The sequence below is a fragment of the Sinocyclocheilus grahami genome, unplaced genomic scaffold (genome assembly GCF_001515645.1).
Source record: "Sinocyclocheilus grahami isolate Dianchi unplaced genomic scaffold, SAMN03320097.WGS_v1.1 scaffold465.1, whole genome shotgun sequence".
NCBI classification, from domain to species: Eukaryota; Metazoa; Chordata; class Actinopteri; order Cypriniformes; family Cyprinidae; genus Sinocyclocheilus; species Sinocyclocheilus grahami.
This window is the reverse complement of record NW_015505644.1, coordinates 1,641,063-1,660,383: the sequence shown is the minus strand read 5'-3', so window position 1 is coordinate 1,660,383 and position 19,321 is coordinate 1,641,063. Positions and strand designations below refer to the sequence as shown.

General features: G+C 36.3%; 1 protein-coding gene across 1 annotated transcript; it reads right to left on the bottom strand.

Annotated features, from left to right (window-relative positions):
* Positions 1-5,620: 5,620 nt before the first annotated feature.
* On the bottom strand, positions 5,621-18,074 carry LOC107553168 (stanniocalcin-like). The gene is made up of 4 exons (XM_016235301.1): positions 17,795-18,074; positions 8,406-8,548; positions 7,685-7,896; positions 5,621-6,311 (listed from the first exon to the last, which is right to left on the bottom strand). Exons 1-4 carry the CDS (start codon positions 17,907-17,909, stop codon positions 6,029-6,031), a joined length of 753 nt encoding a protein of 250 aa, XP_016090787.1. The 5' UTR covers positions 17,910-18,074; the 3' UTR covers positions 5,621-6,028.
* Between the last annotated feature and the right edge of the window lie 1,247 nt (positions 18,075-19,321).

The window sequence follows — 19,321 nt, the reverse complement described above, 5'->3', positions numbered from 1 at the left end:
TGAGCACCCCTTGTCTCTCTTCGGGGACAAGAGGTCCTGTTGCAGATTGGTCACACTCAGCATGTATTTTAAGCATCTTTATGAGTGTCGAGCAGAAGCTCATTTCATAATATTGTAAAGCACGACTGTCCATCCATTTATACTACTCTAGACCTAGACTATATGTCCTTGTTGAGCATTTGATTTCTAAACCGAACCCATAAATCCTTCCCTTTAGAGATTCCACTCATCCGAAAAAGCTTTCCAGATCCTTTTCAGATCTGGGCTTAGTGCAGACTAGTTAAGTTCTTCCAGAGCAAATATTTTCTATATGAACCTCACTTGTGCACAGAGGGCCTTCAGAAATGGGCCTTCTCCAAAATGCCAATGGGACAATAGTTGTTTCCATCACCCTGTTTTTATTCACATTTTAAAGTATTGCATCAGAAATGAGAGATGGAAACGCCAAATAAATAATTGTCAAAAAGGTTTGCTTGAGGTTAAAAAAGGGTTTAACTGAATAATGGCAGATGGAAAAAAAATTATTAAATAAATTCCTCCATGCGCTTTAAAAAAGTCACATACTTTGCATGATGGGACGGAATATCCTGACTAACCAGAGGACTAATCTTGTTGCAAAGCATCTGAAATGTTGTTATGGTCATTCGGTCGTTCTCTTTGACTCATTGGATGGAAACGGTGCTTTATTCGCAAATGTTTTATGCAACATTCCAATTTTGTGCATAAGTTAAATTTGCAACTTTGCATGGAAACATAGCTAATGGCATGATGCTCATGCCCAAATGTATCATAAGCCTAATTAAATTGTCGAGACCATTTGTGCAATCTACTTAGGCTTACAATGCTTTTGGGAAATGCAGGCGAGATCTATTAAAGCAACCGTACTGTATGTAGTTTTGCTTTTTTTGTGACTTTGGAGCCCACTACCGTTAAGTCGTAATTACAGTAAATTGCTGTACACATATGGCTGTACATATGCATTTGCTGCAGCCATAAAGCAACTTTATGCAACTTTTTCATTGATTTTGTACTCACTCACCAAACTTACATACTCTGGGAAACAAACAGAAACCATTCACCTTATTAGAGTTCACTTTAATATCGGATTGATTTTGACTTGTATTTCAATGTAACAGTTACAGTTACAGCTGCTTGTAATGCATATATACAAATGCAATTCATACATGCAAAGACTGCAGCTCTTGAATATGTTTTTAATTTCTAATTAAATGCTTGAAATTAAAATCTTATTAAATACTTTGGCATCATCTTTCATGTGTTCTTAGACAAAAATCAGGGAAGCAGTTATGTTGCCCATACGTTTTCATTGATTTTGTACTCACTCACCAAACTTACATACTCTGGGAAACAAACAGAAACCATTCACCTTATTAGAGTTCACTTTAATATCGGATTGATTTTGACTTGTATTTCAATGTAACAGTTACAGTTACAGCTGCTTGTAATGCATATATACAAATGCAATTCATACATGCAAAGACTGCAGCTCTTGAATATGTTTTTAATTTCTAATTAAATGCTTGAAATGAAAATCTTATTAAATACTTTGGCATCATCTTTCATGTGTTCTTAGACAAAAATCAGGGAAGCAGTTATGTTGCCCATACATATGTACTCAAGGTGCAATTTGTTTAAGTACAATTTCACTGATTTTCAGCCAATGTTGTATTGTTATCTGTAGTATGAAGAAAATTATGCATTAACCGGATGACTTTTGACAGCTTTTGTGAAAACTGCAGATTGTATTTTTGCATTTTTGTATCCCCAATTATGTATAGTCAGTTTGAGCCCAGTGCATTATGGGTGTTATTTTTTTTTCACTACATTCCTTCTTCATTGTTTTCTTAAGTCGTGCAGCAACGATTTTGTATAAATTGGCTTTCTTTAAAACCCCATCAGCCAGCAGTAAATTACCCCTTTAAGATTGTTCTAGGATTATGTTATATCATTACTTGAGTCAATTCATTGTACCCAAGCCAAGTTTCTAACATTGTACCATTTAGAATATATGGGTTATAATAGGAGCTCATTAACTTGCTCATGATGAATGTAACAAACAACACTGCACCTCATGCATCCAATACTTTAGCAAATATACATTCTTTGGTTAATAAAAACGCAAAATTAGATATCATATGCCAGATCTGATCATAGTTTATTATTACACAGTAAAAGACACATAGTTGATGTATTTGTATCTTCTTTTTTTTTTTGACCTGTCAGCACAGAAAGAAACCCCAACACATATACACAAGTATATATGTATATGGGCTCAGTATAAAGTGCAAATCAATCACAAATCTCCATCATGTGTAACATTAGGGATGAAAACAAGAGAGAATGCCTTAAATAGAATGCCTTGCAAAACAATATTTTCCTATTTTGGTTTCATACTGCATTTGAAAAGAAAAGAAAAAACATTGAATCTTGAACATAAACAGGAATATGAGTGATATAAGTGGTTTCAAGTTTTGAGAGGAGAGAGTACCATACAGTTTAATGGCTTGTGTAGCCTATAGTCCTCAGGGCCCTGGATCAAAGAGGAGAAATCACCAGTTTTTGGTGAATCTGAGACAATGAAGGACCTGCACGACCAGATCGCTTCTATTGTAGTGCATCCTGATCTTTCTGGTTATGACGTATAATGACAGTATCAACTAAGTACTAAACTAACCTGAAACATGTCTGATTGGGACAATTTGATCACACAGAACATAATTTTCCAATCATTCCCACTCTACATTCTATACTATTTCTATAACGCAGGCAAATAACGTTCAATTCGATTCTAAGTCTAGATGTTTCCTTGAGGCAGTGGTTATATAAACTTTAAATTTGGCAACAAGAAGGGTCAGTCTCCAAGCTTTGCTAATCCACCATAAATCGTGATAAGGGCACAATGCTGTTCAAGTTCAAATGACCAGAGGGCTGCACTAAACCTTCAGCGCCGTAGGCACCCCTTTGCACCAAATACAGACATTTGATAAAATATACATTCTCTGAAGTTTACAAAATCCATTACTTTTTTGGAAAATTCTCTGAATCACAATATGAAGAAAATGGTGAGCTACATGACAGAGGCTTCCAATGAGAGAAAAAAGCCTTATATCCACAGCAGTCTAACAATTGCATTGTAATAATTTAACAACATAACATACATTTACATTTAAATGTACAACGCCCTTTCAGTAACGGAAGAAAAGATGCGATCAGGACAAGAGTGGCCAAACCTTCCGAACAGCATTGCAACTTTAATGCTACTTAAGAGTAGTTCACCAGCATCTTTTTAGACATCAAATGTCTCTGACCTGGGCTAAAGCAAGCATCTGCACTTGCTGCTGTTTCTCTGGAGATGGTATGGACACCTTGTTGCTGAGATACCAGAAGTGCATGAAAATGGTAATGCATAATTGAGTCACTGGTCATTTAGTTTGAAAATGTTCACACACAGTGAATGCTGGACAAACCGGTGGGATTGTATTGGAAAAATAGCTTTGACGTAACACAGTGGGGCTGGAAATCCGTTTAGCAGCTTTGTTTGGTACAGGTACTTCCTTGGTGTTTAATAGATTGCGATATCATACCGTATTTCCCAAACAAACAAACAAAAAAAAATCCTCACTTTGCCATTGCATCCTTGTCTGTTCAACAAGAATGCAGCAGCTACTCTGTGTTTCTGAGCAGAATCTAACTATGCTTCAATGCCCTTTGATAGTGGTCCTGTAAGACGGAAAGTGCATATATTATTATAAATACACATATATACACACACAGAAAAGGTGGCCAGAAACAGGAACGCGAAACAAAGAGGGTGGGGGAGGGGGGACTGGAACAAAGGATTACTGGGGACTGGGGATTTGATTTCATATGGGAGAAGAAAAAAAGCTACTGCTGCTTAGTTTCAAAACTTAAACGGCCCCATTTCCGCTTAGGGCTCGATAGAATGGATTTTAGTTTGCAACCTTTCTAGCGATTATTGCATAGTTTGGTGAATTACTTTTAGATTTGCAGATCATTTGGTTTAAGTAAAAACAGTCATTCTGCCCTCTCCAGTTCTGCTCTCTCATTTCTCATTGGGTCCAATTCAATCAAACTGCTGTATTATCACCACAGTACCAATACGGCGCCAGTGCGAGTTCACCATAAAACAAGCCGTTTAATGGCTAGCCTGTGTTTTTCAAACAAATCAGGTTATATTAAGCGATGCAGATTGGTCGTTTGAATGGTTAAATCACTCAGTGGTGAAATGGCTTCTTTGCTATGGAATTTATTTTTGGACGGGAATAGTCAAAAAGTGGTTTTGCGGTAGTTTGATTGGATTTGGCCCTAGCTCCTTAGTCGTTCCCAAGCCATACACTGCCCTCCAGTCTTTACTAATCTGAACTTCCCCAAGAAGCTCTTACAGAGAGATCTTCCCCATTCACCCTGGGTAAACACTCTGAGAGAAATAGGCCTTTTGGAAACGTTGTATATTGCATAGTGTCGAGAATGGCTCACGTAAACCGCATTAACGACAGCGCTATGAATACTGGATGTCAATTACTCTGTTAAAGCTAACGTATATATATATATATATATATATACACACTATATAGCTGATTAACCCTGAATGTATACACAGCATGTGGCAATGCTCGATAAACTTTTGACAAAGTTTGCATTATAGTGGTCCCATATAACATTCGCCCATGACCAGCACAGAGTCATTACATGGGTCAGTCAACTCAGAATGACTAAATAAGCAATCGATTAATTAAATTTCAAATAGCTCCCAAAAATGGATGCCGAAGCAATTAAAAAAGCACTATATCTGTAAACCGATGCTTGCTGAATGAACTGATATTGCCCAAAGAAATGTAATAAAATAAACATTTAAATAATATAGTAAGAAAATAAATATTAATCATTCAATTCATACGTTTTTAAATAGACATCTAGGTTATTTATATTCGTTTTTGACTCAGCGACGCTGGGAACAGCGCGCTTGAACTCACTTCTGCATGTCATATTCACCAGGGAGTAATTTGTTCATCTGTCCAATAAGTTGGCCAAAATATGTGTTTAGACGTAGCGCTAACAATGCGCTCAGGGCTTAGAACTGAACTTCCTCTCAGTTTATTTGCACTGCACTACTTGAACAGATAATAAGTAGAGAGGTGATCCAAGAGTTAAGAAAATGTTTGCGAACAGTGAAAAAAAAAAAAGAAGCTCCTGTAGGTCTACAGAATGAAGCTGAAGGAATGCAAAGAGAAGTTGTCGGTCCCTTCCTGTGCATCTCTAACTCGTTTCATAAATAATGTTTGGTCGTCCAGTGTGGATCGATGACATCTACTGTTGCTGTACTTGACGGCGTTTGAAGTGAACTTGAGTTTTTTGGTATTTTAATGAATTCCTGCACATCGATATTTAAAGATAGCTCTCGCCAAATGGGAGAGTTTCACAAAAAGGCTAGTGGCAATTTGTGATTAACAGCTAAAGTAGTAGTAAAATATCTGTTAATAAATAAATAGTACACTCTTATTTCTATAACACATGCCAACTATTTCACATCAATGCTAGATTCAGTTATTTATATACACATACATTTTATTTGCTGTAATCTCTGTAAGATATATTTCATATACAAATGGCTATTTATTGTTTTTTTTACCGATAGTATTTTCCTTTTGTTTCTAGAGATATTTTCATGGAAATAAGTTTATCTGAGCTCTCTACATTATGGCCTAGATGACTCCCGCTGGATGACCTTGACTCGACCTACAGGCCGATTTCCCCTCGAACGTGTAAAACTCGTAGAATATGAAGTGATAAACATAGAATTGGACATTCGAGATGTTTTCGCACTGGTGCATGCGTTTTTCCAGTTGAGAAGGAATGTGTCCCTGTATAGCCTCGGAAAATAAACCACTGTTTTGTCTTTTTTCTTTTTTTATGCGTGTGTGTTTTCACTTTGCGTTTGTGTATGTGTGCACGATGGCTAAGTTTGGACTGGCAAATTGGTCTGAAGTTAAGAGCTGTCACCAATGTTGCGTTTCTTGCCAAAGAGGTTCGAGGCATCTCTGTTGCGTAGATTTGGCTGGATCTTGTATCCATGGGGACTGACAGACCACCGCCACCCACCACGAGTCTCCATTCCAGTAGGTACAGCAGCAGACGGACACGGCTTGCTCTGCAGTAGTTGGAAGAGCATGGTGATCTCGGGCCCTAATCGGGTCAACAGATTTGCCCTCACCAGGTCCACCGTCTCATCGTCACACTCCATCAAACTCTGTAGTAGTTTCCCATAAAACCTGCGGCGAGACAGAGAAAACTCACGCTGAGCCAGTGCGTCAACAAATTAGCGGGTTAAGCAGCATCAGAAAGCTACAGAATTCAAAATGAACATGTTAAGACCATTTATATTTTTTGAATGCCTTACAAATAATTATTTTTTACAATGTTGGTTGTTGCCACAAAATCAGTCTGATTTCTAGCAAGCTCATGATAGATAACGATTAAGGAGTACTATCTACATTATTAAACAGTTGATTTGACAGCCCTAGAACAAATGCAAGTAGCTGTTTTTTGACCGTCTTAAGTACATATTTCTATGCAATTTAATAATCATCAAGCGTAGCGTTAGTTCTGGCAGGTCACGTTAGTCAAGCTCGCATCAGCTGACTCTCAGCTGATCCCCATCAACCTAGTGGGAATACGACACCTATCTAAGCATTCATATATAAGGTCCCTCAGTATTATCAGCAGTTTTCGCATTGCTCAATAGCTAATTACCCTCCTCCATCCCCAACTCCTCCTCTGTCAGTCAGGATTCAGCCTTCTGATTCTCCTTTGAATCAGACTAATTCTAAAATGTGTACATTACATTATTGAACTTTAACGATATCTGCAATACATTTATGTTAGTTCTGTTCTGTTTACCCGGTGGGGGGGGGGTTGGGGGGTTATCGCTGCTCTCCCTGCTCTCATCCATGCTAGGCTGCATGGATTCGCAGGGAGTTCTTGCCCAGAACAGAACCATACCGCCAATCCAAACTGTATGCTATTTGTCAATCATCTTTGACGATAGTGGTCCTGACAGAAATTTCTATTGTCTTGGAAATATGTTTAAACATTTTCAAATGTGCTGCTGAATGTACAGACAAGCATTTATGGTAACTAAATATATTTTAATGTAATTTCTGTTGAAACTTCTGTGTATTTTTTTTGTCAATTTAAATTATATTCACTTTAAATGTAATATTGAATAACACACTACAGTTAAATATATAATCTTTACATGTGCTTTAGTATGTTAGTCAACACATCAAAATAAGTGTACTTTTTATATCATGACAAAAGTTTATTAATAACGAATTACTGATTTAAAATCTAATTTAAAGTAAAACTTTTCATTTCAGATGACTAAAAGTGCACTTTTTAAAGTCTACTTAAGTTGTGTTCAGAAACATAGTCATGCAAGTGTACTATTTATATACTTAAGTGGCCTTTTATTTCAGTAATATTATATTATCTGCAGGTAAATTTTTTAAATATACTTAATGTTTTATACTTTAAAATATATACCACCTAACTGATTTAGATTAATTCCTAAATCTAGCATGATAGTTTGGTCAACAACTCTGAAACCCTTTTTGTGTCTTTTCATCTTGTTCAGGAGTCTTACCTGTTGGGGAAGTGGCTGGGAAGCTGAGCCACATCTGCAATGGCTTCTGGGTTTGATTTGGCCACTGTACAAATATCCTGCTTGCTGTAACACTCCTCTTGAACCTCCAAAATCATCCTCTGGAAGGTGGAGCACCGTCTGACTGTTAGAAAGATCTTGGAAGTGATGCCATTGGCGATGCACTTCAAGCTTTCTTTCACAAAAGCCTTGCCCTGCAAAATGAACAGGAAACCATAAGTCAAGCACAGGCCTGAACTGTGACTTCAGTCCATCTTATAATTAAGTGGAACCTTGGCCATTAAAAAGTAGTAATGGTTCTCAAACAACTAATTTTTTTTGAACCAGTTCATTTCAAAGATTCATTCATAAAGTATTAACTTGATAATAAGAAATTTGTTTTAAGGTCAAACTGGCGTTCAGCTCACTAAGGCAACGTTTATTGTGATATAATGTGAGTCTATATAAGACCATCAATTAAGAAAGCGTTTATGAATCACTTTGTAATAAGAACTTTTGAAAAGAATAGCTCCCATCGGGACTTTCAGATCTCAGTGGAATTCAACCGCATTCATTTGACAGGATTCATCCAATCCCATTGCTTCTTAGCTTCCTACTGTCTGCTGAGAAGGCGCCTTTGACTTCAATAGGATATTGTGTATTCATTGATGAACTGATATATCTTTATTGTTCTTTGGCTTGAATTGTATACAAACGTACATACCTGAGTGTCGAATTTAGCAGCACTGTAGAGAAAGGACTTGCAGATGTCGTGCATGCCATCTGTGTCACACGTTGAGTTTTCAAGACAGGCGAAGGCACCGCAGCCCACCTGGAGCGCACTGTTCAAGCAGCGCGCCACATCCGCTGCAAAAACAAAATCACCGTTAGACCATTTTGACAAGAACATTAGCAGAATCTAGAGAGCAGTCTTGAGCACATTTCTTCTTTTTATAAGCATAAATGTATTTCAAGTAATATTTGTTAAGTCCAAACCAAATTTGGCAATATACAGTATATACTGTATGATATATAGGTATAGGTACCCATATAGAATGCATTAGTGCCCACCCACATTTTAGCTGGTGCTAGTTCCGGAAGTATTCTTCCCATTCATTTCTCCCATAGAATATTTATAAAAAGGCTTTGTTAAAGCGTTATAAACCATGATCCAACCAACCAGCTATGAGAGGATTCACCACAGTGCAAACTTTAAATTTGACGCAAAAAATGTGGTGGTAACACTTTAATTTAATGACTAACTAGTTGCTTACTAGTATGTTTATTACTAGCAGATTGGCTGTTTAGTAGTACTTATAAAGCACATATTAATGCTTTATTCTGCTATACCTTATTTTAGATCCCTTGAGGAGGAGTGGGCTAAAGTGCTTGTCTGGCATGATTTGCTCGCTGTGACTCTGATTGGTGGAATTTTCTTTACAGTATTACATCATGGGCAATGTAGTTTTTCACCAAGAATTCCACTATTAAACAGGATTGTTTTAAAAAGAAGTTCAGTTAACACTGAACAACAGATGGGTTCAACAAAAACATGTGCAATCAATTAACAACCTCACAGTTTATTGATTGTACAACAGGTCTGTCTTTAAAGGTTGATCAGTTATTGTTAAAAATCAATTTCCCCATGGAGAAAATGAATGGAGTTTTGACTTCCGGAACGCAACTGCTGTACTCAATATCCATCCATAAAAGCTGCGAATGCTTTGCATACCCAAGACATTTGAGAGAATGAGTTTGGGGACTGGCTTAGTAATATTAACGTTGCTATAAATTTCCTCGTCATTTGAGGTGTAACATAAAGCTAATGCACGTCCTGGTTTTGCTGAGTAAGATGTGTTCCTAGGTCAACATATTTTGTTGACCCTGGAACAACATTTTAATCCAAAAATTTTGTCTTGACCATATCCCTACACCTAAACCTAACTTTAACCATGAGTAATCCCTAAAACCAGAGGAAATGATAGATGAATGACACTGATGTACAAACACCAAACACTGATTGGAAGTCTCAAACTTCACAAAAACTATAAACTGGTTCTTCAAATCTGATTGGTTAATCACAATGTTGTTCCAGGGTCAACAAAGATGTTGATCCAGGAACATGTCGCACTTGGTAAAATCAGGTTCTGCTAAAGCTAATATAACAAAATTATGGGAATACGTAACTGTCCGTGAATTGTTTGATAAACAACGGCAATTTTCTGCAAATAAGTTACAGAGGGATTTGGGTCATTATTGTTTCACGTTGCCATTGATTTGTTGGCATGTGGGTAATTTCATGCATGAGGAAAGCGGTCTGTGAAATGTTCACCCATATAAAAATAAAATAAAAAAAAGTATTTTGCCAGATCTTAATTACCAAAAATTTTGAAAGTCCACTGAAAACATAAGTTTTTGACACTGACAAAGTATGTTGAATCTATGCATTATTTGGCAACATGCTTAAGCAAACTGAACATTTCTGAGGATTTTTCTTCCATTTGTTTTCCCCATGCTTGACAAAAAAATATTTCAGATTCTCAGCTCGGTCGTTGAAACAAATGAACATCCTTCTACTACTTGGACAGTTCAGCTTGTACTTTCTCAAAGACCTGGAGAAAAGCCACTGAGGGTTATTGAGGGAACAGTCTTTGGAGACGGTCTGGACTCCCAGTGTGAGGAACGGGGCAGTTAATGCTGGAACATATTCTCATGGGAAATGATATAAGGAGAAACACATTGTGTGTAGTAGCAATGAAATTGTGAAACCATTTAGGCAAGATAATTAATTCCTCACCTTGCTTACAAGTGAACACGGGATCATTTTCAAGGGGACACTTTCTCATTATCACCTCCCAGCCCACGGGATATTTAAATACCACTCAGTCTGGGGGAACTATAGTACAAACAGGAACAAATACTAGGATTTTATGAGGTTCCATTCGATTTTGACAGCAAGCCAAATTTCGACTTAAAATTACAAATAACAACAAGCTTGACAAGCCACTTGACACCCTGAAATATATAGTAACTGAGCCAAGCATTGGCGTCATTACTCTACACCACTCTCTGCCATAAATTTTATGGCTATTCCAGCCATTTTTCTCTTCTTGGAACTGTGACCCACTGAATAAAGAATATCCACAGCAGGCCTTGTGGGGTTCTTGTGGTAGTCTGGGCGTTCTGTGCCCTGCGTTTGCCCCCGTAGTCAGGGAGTGACAGAGAAAGGTGTAGGGCATGTGTGCCACACTGTATTGGGTTCTGCTGACTGTCTCTTTTGGCAATTGTTTCCATTACCCTTACATGTGACAATAAAATAACTTTCAGCGGGTTGAGTAAGAGGGCCAAACCACCACCTCCAACAGTTCCACGCCAAAGACTATAAACGCTTTGCCGCACAAACTTGTAGCCTGCAGGGCCAGGATCCCACGCCACGCCGAGAAGTAACCTCAAGGTTGTGTGTGTGAGAGAGAGAGAGAGAGAGAGAGAGAGAGAGAGAGAGAGACAGGCTGTTGTTGCTACACACTCACTTTACTGTATCTGAAGGAAAATAGGCTGTGTGTTGCTGTGTCAATGCTCCTGGCAAAAGGCAGACTTCTGAAATAACCAGAAACCCCCCAAATGTCATGCAGTGAATATGTCTATTGTCCATAGGAGCAGGTTAGGGCAAGATCTCAGATGTACATTCTGTTAAGGCCATTTGCTCATTGTGCACATTAATGGAAAATCCTGGGTTCAGTAAAAGTTAAACTCTATTGACAGCACTTGCGGCACAATGTCGAGTACCGCAAAATATAATATCGGCTTGTCAGTGATTATCTGTATAAAAACCATAAATCAGGGTTACAGTGAGATTCTTACAATGGAAGGGAATGAGGCCAGTCTGTAGATGTTAGGTTAGCCGCAAGACATAAACAATATGTTAGCGTGAATTTGTTGTGAAAAACTTTGTGTGTGTGTGTTGTTGTCACACTTTGCTTACGGGAGGAACGTGGAGATTCCACAAACCGAGAGTCTTTAATAATCCAAGTGGAAGCGACAGAGCACAAGGATGACGTTCAAGACCCAACCAGGAAACATGAGGCAGACTACACATTTATACTAAACTTAACGAGGGACAGACAGGTGCGGGGAATCAACTAATAATGAGACAACGAGAACAGGAACATGACCAAATAAGGGAACACTGAAACAGAAACGGGCAAAACAGGTCCATAATCCTGACAGTTGTGTCCAATTTAACAACTTTGTTACCAAGACAATGTCATGGCAAAACCCCAAAATGACCATAAAAAACTTTACAGCTAAAATAAAACACATTATAACAGATAAATTAATGTAAGTGCTTTTTTAATTATTAATAAGCTACACATTTCTGATTGTGAATCAAAAAATTGTCTCCCTATTTATTTTTATTGTAAGTGACTCTGCATAACCATAATAGATAAAAAGTCATTATTTATTATAGAAAATAATATTAAGAAGAAAAATATTAATAAATAATAATATTATAAAAAATATATAATAATAATAAGAGACAAATGGCAGGGACATGTCAAATTTATTTTAACAAAGCATTTTACAATGATGGTTAAGCGCTGGTTTAAAATAAATCAGTTGTACGAATGTTTAACAAATTTTAGTTAATTGTTATATTGCATGTTTTTCTAATTATATGTTTCCAGAGTTGGGAGTAACCTTAAAATAGGAAATTATTATTATTATATTTTTTATTATTGTATTTTTTTTTTTTTAGGAAATATTGAGAAGCAAATTAGCATATGCTATGCTCTCTATGTACAATGCATATTTTTCAACTTCTTCTGGCTGGAATTAGGATTTTTGTACCATCTAAGTAAATAAAAAAAAAAATAATAAAACATAAAAAATGTACATTGCATTATTTTGCATTAAATAGCTGAGTAGTAGTGCCAAATCTAACCACCCATAAGAGTGAAAAAAATCATAAGTGAGGTCTTTAATATCTATTTTCTTCTATAGACAGTAAAAAAGATGGTCTAGTGTCAGGTGGTCTCTCAACATGTTCAAGCTGGTGTTTAGATGGTTTAATAATTGAGTGTTCAGTTGGTCTCTCAGTCTAATTAGCTAAAAGATGCCCAAACCCCTCTAAAACCAGCTAACAATCCAGTCTGGGAGACCAGCAAACAAGTTTCGCCTGGTTTTTCTCCCAGCATGGACCCTGCTACACATGTCTCCTCAACAATATCTCAAACTGTGTTCTGCTTTGTCGTGACACCAAAATACTAAAATCAGAGATCGCAAAACAAACTCAGGTGTCTCTCATCAAATTCTTCCAAATAATAAATCAGTTGTACAGTTCAAATTAATATTGTTGTTGTTTCTAGTTTCAGTCTTCCAAAGGAATTTAAGGAGAAGCATCCAAGACAAAGTTGATACTTCAGCAAAACGCAACTGAGAACTCTATTACATCGCCTGAGCTATGAAAAAGTCATAAAAATGATAAACATCTTCATTTTAATACCAAATACAATTGGATCACTTTCCTACACTCGCTGTTAGCCTCAGGACAAGTGAGGGTGAAATGTTTCCATGACTGGCCTCTCTTATCAGTGGAACAGTTTTCCTTGTGAATACATGACTGCGTGGTTCTGCTTCCCTTTTCTCAGAATCAGGGGAAAATTGTACCGTGGTGTGAACGAAATCATGTGATCTAACCTGAGGTGTCCTGCTGACCTAAGTCTTAGCCTTGGGGTACTTTGAGACTAGTTACTGTGAAAAAGAAGTGTGCTTAATTGTATTTAATGTACACTTGTAGTGTACTTTTAATAAAAGGCCGCTTAATTGTACTTAAAGAGAGGCACTTTCCTCACTGTGTTTCTTAAAAGGGCACTTTGTAATAATGTCAAATTAAGAGTTTTACTTTAAAATGCATTTAAAATCAGTATTGTGGTGCTTTAAAGAAGTGCACTTATTTTAATGTGTTGACTAACATACTAAAGAACATGTAAAGTATCTAATTATATTTTCAAATGTATTGTGTTATTCAATATTTTATTTACAAAAGTTAATATATCATCATTGGAAAAAAAAAGAAGCCTTTCCGACACACTTTCCCTCTTATAACGCCATAAGAGCAGCAAAATCAGAGTAATTGATTTTGGAGTCCCAGTGTTTTCCAAAATATTTAAAGTAATTACATACAAATGTATTTATTTTCATAACATACAGGTTTCGATAGAAATTACATTAAAGTATATTTTAGTTTACCACGAATGCTTGTCAGTACATTCAGCAGTGACACTTTAACCATATTTCAAAGACAATAGAAAAAAAAAAAGAAATATCATAAACATGTACTTAAGTTCTACTTAAGTGGATCAAAAAAGCACTCTTAAGCAATGTAAATGCAAACTACAATACACCTCTATTTCATTGCAAATAAAATGCAGTAAGTGTCCAAAAACATCACATTCAATTCACAGATTTCACACTCAAGTATATTACTTTAAACTATATTATTTCCGTAGTAAGTAGTGTTAAAAAGTGTACTTTTTTGTCTCTTCAAGGCTATTTTTAATTCACATGTATGATTAAGCCAAATGGCTTCCAGGGAAAATGCTGGGACTCCAGCGCTTCCACATAAAAAACTAACAAAATTACTCTGATTTTGCTGGCCTTATGGAGTTATAAGAGGGAAAGTGTGTCGGCAAGGCTTTTTTTTGTATCATCGGACACCCCCTAGACGTCATCAGTAACCTTACAAGGGAAAATAGAGTTACGGATTAATTGGGCCACACAGTTCAGGGGCTGTCCCTTCACTTACACTGCACACGGCTGAGAAGAGGCACAAAATATGGGTTTGATATTGCGTTTGATGCTTTCATAGAGCACTTATTGTATTGTGGTGGGAAAACAGGCATGATGATTAGACATATTGTGACTCATGAAACTTGAATACGGCTTGGCCGGCTCACTCGAACAATTTTGAGGGTACTGCGATGGGCCTCGACAGGTCAGGACTCATTTGAGATTCAAGAATACACATCAATAGACAATGCACAGTCTTGTGTTTGCTTTCTCTTTTACTCACTCGTGTATCATCAAGTGCTGTAAAACCTCAACTGGGTAAGTTATCAGAGACCCTACATATGGTTCTCGACAGGTGATATTACACTTTTCCACACAGACTAATAGGATGAATTGTTGGAATGAATAATTCATTTTCTACACTTACATAGCTACCTGTTCAGATTTCAACTTGCGGAGCGCGTGACCCCGACTTGAACCTGTGGCCCTTGAGTGTCAGTGTTTCACACCAGACTGTAATGCATGACTCAGCTAGACCTCGCAGATTTGGAGATGACACTGCAATTGCCTTAATATGTCAGGGAGAGTTCATTCATTTACAATTGGACATTTTCATTATCTGAAGATCCCATCTGTGGTTTTATCATATTCTCCTTAAAGGAACAGTTCACCCAGAAATGAAAATTCTGTCATCATTTACTCACCCTCAAGTTGTTCCAAACCTGTATGAGTTTCGTTGTTCTCCTGAGCCCAAAAGAAAATATTTTGAAGAATGTTTGAACGAAACAGTTGATGGTCACGCACTGACTTGCATAGAATGGAAAAAAAATACTATAGTAGTCAATGAGGACCAGAAACTTGGTTACTCACATTATTCTTTAATGGTTAACAGAAGAAAGGAACTTTCAGGTTTGGAGCAGATTTTCATTTTTTTGGTGAACTACCCCTTGAACTAGGATCAAAAACCGTCACTGGGACAGTTTTCAAAAGGTACACCTTTGTACCTTATTGACCCAAAAGGGTGCATTTTAGTACCTTTCAGTAAGTTCAGCACTTCTTTAAAGGTACATTTCAGCATCTGAAGTGTACCTATTAGCACCTAAATGGTACATATTAGTACCTTTTGAAAAGGTACCGCCCAAGTGACAGCTTTTGTACCTTTTTTTTCTGAGAGTGCATACAGTGCATACAGTGCTGGGTTGATTATTTAAAAAATGTAATCTATCACTGATTACATGATGAAAACTGTAGTTAGTAAAGTAATCTAGGTTACTCATTTAAGGCATGACTACTTTTTGGATTACTTTTAGATTACTTTTTGATCAAACTTTAAACGTACCATATTGATATAAAAAACAAAGAGTAAAAATTTGTTATTCATAAAATGCACTAAACTTTACATTAGTGAGTTGATAAAAAGCAAAAAATGAATGAAATCATAAATAAACACTTGAACACTAAAAGTACAACTATTTTATTTGTTTACCTGCATGTCATTGGGACCATTAACAGATATCAGAGAACATGCAAATGTGTTGTTAAATTATTAGAAATATTAGCTTCCTCAGAAATATTTCAAATGTATTTATTTAAACAACTTGTTATTATAGTCAAATCTAAATTATAGGATTTTTTTAGAAAGGGAAATTTAAAAGAGAGAGAGAAAAAGAACAATTAAGGAGAATCAATAGATTATGAATAATTTACTGCCCTTGTGTAATCATGTAATCCATAAAAATGTAACTGCAGTCTAATTATGCCCATTTTAAAATGTAATATACTTATTTAAAAAATGTAATCTATCACTGATTACATGATGAAAACTGTAGTTAGTAAAGTAATCTAGGTTACTCATTTAAGGCATGACTACTTTTTGGATTACTTTTAGATTACTTTTTGATCAAACTTTAAACGTACCATATTGATATAAAAAACAAAGAGTAAAAATTTGTTATTCATAAAATGCACTAAACTTTACATTAGTGAGTTGATAAAAAGCAAAAAATGAATGAAATCATAAATAAACACTTGAACACTAAAAGTACAACTATTTTATTTGTTTACCTGCATGTCATTGGGACCATTAACAGATATCAGAGAACATGCAAATGTGTTGTTAAATTATCAGAAATATTAGCTTCCTCAGAAATATTTCAAATGTATTTATTTAAACAACTTGTTATTATAGTCAAATCTAAATTATAGGATTTTTTTAGAAAGGGAAATTTAAAAGAGAGAGAGAAAAAGAACAATTAAGGAGAATCGATAGATTATGAATAATTTACTGCCCTTGTGTAATCATGTAATCCATAAAAATGTAACTGCAGTCTAATTATGCCCATTTTAAAATGTAATATATGGGAGTGATGTTATACCCCAGTGCTGTTATAGGAAATAGCAGCACTCTTAGTAATATATTCAACGAATCGGAGTAAAGGACTGGAGAAATCGAAACAAATATGATGGCTTGCACAAAGATTTCAATACATTATAAGGCGATTCGTATTTTGTTCCTACACATAATACACAATTGTTCTGTAAATAATGTGGTTCACACACTGTAAAAAAATAATATTTTTTCGAAGTTGTAAATAAAACAAAGATTACTGAAGTGCATTTTACAAAAATCGATTTCAGCCTTACCACATTTTGCTAGCGATTTCTGAGTGAAATTTGTTTCTACACGTTTTCGTTTTCCAGTAGGCCTATGTGTGTAGTATTAAGCATCATTTTATTGTATTGCCTTGCTCAATTTAATAAGAAAAAGGCTATTGCTGTAAAAACAAATTTTGCTTTAAAGTGCCTTGTCTGGACAAACAAAAAAAAAGATTAAAATACAATGAAATAATGCAATTTATAGCCTACTTTTAACTTGCAAGAAGCACAATTTTAACAGAATTTTAAAGAGTAGTTCTAATTATTTATTAATTTGTGCCATTTTACATTAAAAGTACTGTCTTTAAAAGGTCTAATACTGTTTTCACGGTATGTGGTAAGGTAACCAACGAACAGGTTTTAACTCTAGCATTTTCTCCCCAACGTAGAAACTCCTGCATGCTTTCGAGGCTGGAAGCGGCGGCGGAATCATCATTCGCATTCATTCATCGCGCTCAGTGCATCACAAGAAGCTCATCATGAGCTATGATGAGTCCCTCATATGCAGGTCAGAGGATGAACGTGATATTCACTGATACATCTGTCACAGACGGATTGGATGAGAGCTCATCCTAGAGGAGATGACAGCTCTCGTATGATATACCCTACACCGATGCATGCGTGTCAGCACACAACCGGGCTCATCATTCCCGAACGCTTCCTACTTACAGGGGCTGTTGTGGGAGAAGCGTGCTCTCCTGGGCGAGTAGGATTCGTTCTGATCCAGTTCATACGCGGAGGCGATGAGCACTGCGAGCAGCAGAAGTCCGGTCCTTGGCGGCATCTCTCACTAAATGACACTGGGGCTTTTATGAAGGGCAATAAAAGAGGATTTCCTTTATGTCTTGCGCGCTGTGCGGTGCGTCTTCTTGGCGACTTCGTTGAGGAAATGCGTGTGATGTGGGCAGTATCATAAAGGCTCTGTCTGTCCGGCTGATCTCTTCAGCAATTTCTTCTTCCAGCCGCGTGCATGACAGGAGCGCAGGTCGCCCTTTATATATGCCCGAGCATCACGAGCTCGCCGCTCAGCCCAATCACATCACAGCAGGCGCCCTAACACAGCCTCTGCTCAAACTTTCATTCATTGATCCGTAGCATTTAAATGGGCTTCTCGTATGGCGTAAAGTTTGCTGTTGCTTTTAACTTGGGAAAGGTGATTGGGTAAACGCTGACATCCGCGCACTGTTGTCATATACAAATAAATGCGTCCACTTCAAAGAGCGCGTGGCATATTTGATCCTTCATTCTGCAACTTTACCCTATACTGAACGAACAAAAAAAGAGCTAAAAGAGCAAGAATCCATCTGAAACCAGCAACCCTTACTAAAAAGTAGTATACTTCAAGTTTATTTGAGCAAGTATACTTAAGTAAAGTTCAAGTATATATTTTAAGTATACTTTAAGTATACAAATATCAGTGTACTAGTAGTATACTTGTAAGTGTACTATTTCAATACTCCTTGGGACTAAACTGGCCCACTTTCTAGTATAAAAAAGTATACTTTTAAGTAACTTTAAGTATAACAGTAGTAAACTTTGAGTACACAACAAAATGTTTAGTTTGGACTGCAACTATACTAAAAGTGAAATTATAGGTATACTGATAGTTTACTAATTAAATACTTGTAGTCGCATTTTTAGTACACTTTGAAGTATAGTCTCAGTAAACTACTAGTTTAGTAGTTTTATACTGCAAGTATACTCGTAAGTTTTCTTTAAGTGAACTTTACATCATACTTGAAGTATACTACTATGTCCCTATTTAGGTATTCATTTGTATATATTTTGTTACATGAATATCTGAACATACAAAACATCAAAAGAACAGGGTTTCTGCTTGTAAACAAAAACAATTTATTCTAGCTTCATGCATTCTTTTTTTAAACACTTGAATGTGGATAAGTTTCATAAATAAAAAAAATAAAGAAATAAACAACATTTACAGACGTGAATTTACTTTTGCTTCAGCCTGAGGTTTATTCATTACACTTTTTGGTGTGAAAGGGCTTTTACATTTGCTATAAATAGAACTTCTTATATTAAAAACAATCAAGCCCTGCTCATATTTTAAAAAGTAACGCGAAAGTAACGCAAAAGTAATATAACGCATTACTTTCCATAAAAAGTAACTAAGTAACGTAATCAGTTACTTTTTAGGGAGTAATGCAATATTGTAATGCATTCAGTGTTGCCAAT